General features: G+C 50.1%; 1 protein-coding gene across 1 annotated transcript; it reads left to right on the top strand.

Annotated features, from left to right (window-relative positions):
• The first annotated feature begins 1,019 nt into the window (after positions 1 to 1,019).
• On the top strand, positions 1,020 to 1,446 carry LOC121603378. The gene is made up of 2 exons (XM_041932025.1): positions 1,020 to 1,071; positions 1,174 to 1,446. The coding sequence occupies exons 1-2, from the start codon at positions 1,033 to 1,035 to the stop codon at positions 1,444 to 1,446; spliced, it is 312 nt and encodes a 103-aa protein (XP_041787959.1). The 5' UTR covers positions 1,020 to 1,032.
• Positions 1,447 to 1,727: the final 281 nt, after the last annotated feature.

Here is a 1,727-nt window from a genome sequence, read left to right as displayed (position 1 = left end):
CGAATGCACCGAAAACAATTTTGCACAATGTGCTTAACAAGATGCCTTCCATCTAACGGCCCAAAACTCTTCGCGAATTCGAGATAAGAGCAGCCTTCCTCCTCCATGACGAAGCTCCTCGTGTTGATACTTTGCGATCAATTGCGCGAACGGATGTTTCTTGGGAAGCAAAACAGGGTGCTTCGCTTGGTAGGGAAGTTGAGATAGCCGTAAACGCCCCCCTACACGGATAATCCCTTGTTCGTCAAGGAATGGACTTAGTGCACGTAAAGGTGATTGCTTCATCACTTCGTTTCCCTTTTTGAGCTGCCCGAGTTCAGCTGAAAATGCATCCTGCTGTGCTAGGCGGCTTAACACAGTGTTTGCTGCTTCCATGTACTCGGGTGTGACGATTAAAGGTGCGGGGTGCTGTGCTGCTGTTCGCTGAGTGCGTGCCTTTTCCTTAGCGTTACGTGTGAAGCGAATGCAGTATGATACGATACGCAGCAATCGCTTGTAGCTAGAACACAACGCAAACCAAGGGTGATTAGTGGTTGTGTGTACAACGGCAGCACTCACCTGGCGAATCTCTAGATTCGTTTCGTTGGCTGGTTCTGGGTTAGAGTTGGGCCAGATGGAAGCGGGCAAAGATAGCCAATCCGGACCGAAGCTCCACAGTTTGCTTTTCAGGAAATCAGCGGCTGACGTGCCTCGTGAAACCAGATCAGCAGGATTAGACGCGCCGGGTACATGTTCCACTGCCGCGGGGTGTGAGTAATGCTGCACTTCAGATACCCGGTTAGCCACAAACGTTGCCCATGTGTTGGGTGTGGCGCTGATCCAGGTTAAGGTGATGGTGGAATCCGACCAAAAGAAAGACTCTGCAACGTTGATCCCCATCGCCTTCTTTACCCGGTGATGCAAGTGTGCTCCTAATACAGCAGCGCATAGTTCAAGGCGGGGCAGTGTGACGCGCTTGAGCGGTGCCACACGCGATTTGGAAGAAAGCAACGTTATGCGTATCTGCCCACTTCGCCTTCACAACGCGCATAAATGCAGGCTCCATATGCTGCTTCCGATGCATCACAGAAGGTATGTAGCTGAATACGCGCACCAGGTAGAAGCGCATAACGACTAACCTTGAATTCAGAGATGAGTTGCCAATCCTGTTGTATTGCTTTCCATTTCTTACAGATAGTATCTGGAACATACTCGTCCCAACCAGCTTTCTGCAACCATAATTCCTGCATCATCATCTTGGCCCGAATGACAATCGGGGAGATCAGGCCCAGCGGATCGAACATGCGAGCTACGTTAGATAGAATGGATCGCTTTGTCGGAATGGACACATCACTGGATATTGCGGATTCGAAAGATAAAACGTCATGCTCTGGCTCCCATGAAACACCAAGAGCCTTACGTCTCGCGTGTGGTAAGAATTGCCGCGCTGACTGTGTGCCGATTTGATCCGCATTTAAACCGGCGAGCACCTCGAGCTGATTGGATGTCCACTTTCGCAGCTCGAAGCCGCCTTTGGCGAGCAATTGGGAAAGCTCGATTCGTAACTGGCGAGCATTTTCGATGGAATCAGCACCACCGATGAAATCGTCAACGTAGAAATTAGTTTTCAAAGCAGCTGAAGCATTGGGACAAGAGTCGCCCTCATCGTTTGCAAGCTGCAGCAATGTTCTGGTTGCTAAGAATGATGAGGGGGCTAAGCCATAGGTAACTGTATTCAGCTCAAAATA

This window comes from Anopheles merus, unplaced genomic scaffold (genome assembly GCF_017562075.2).
Source record: "Anopheles merus strain MAF unplaced genomic scaffold, AmerM5.1 LNR4001264, whole genome shotgun sequence".
In the NCBI taxonomy this organism is placed as follows: domain Eukaryota; kingdom Metazoa; phylum Arthropoda; class Insecta; order Diptera; family Culicidae; genus Anopheles; species Anopheles merus.
Note: the sequence above shows the minus strand (reverse complement) of the source record. Positions and strands in the feature narration are given on the sequence as shown.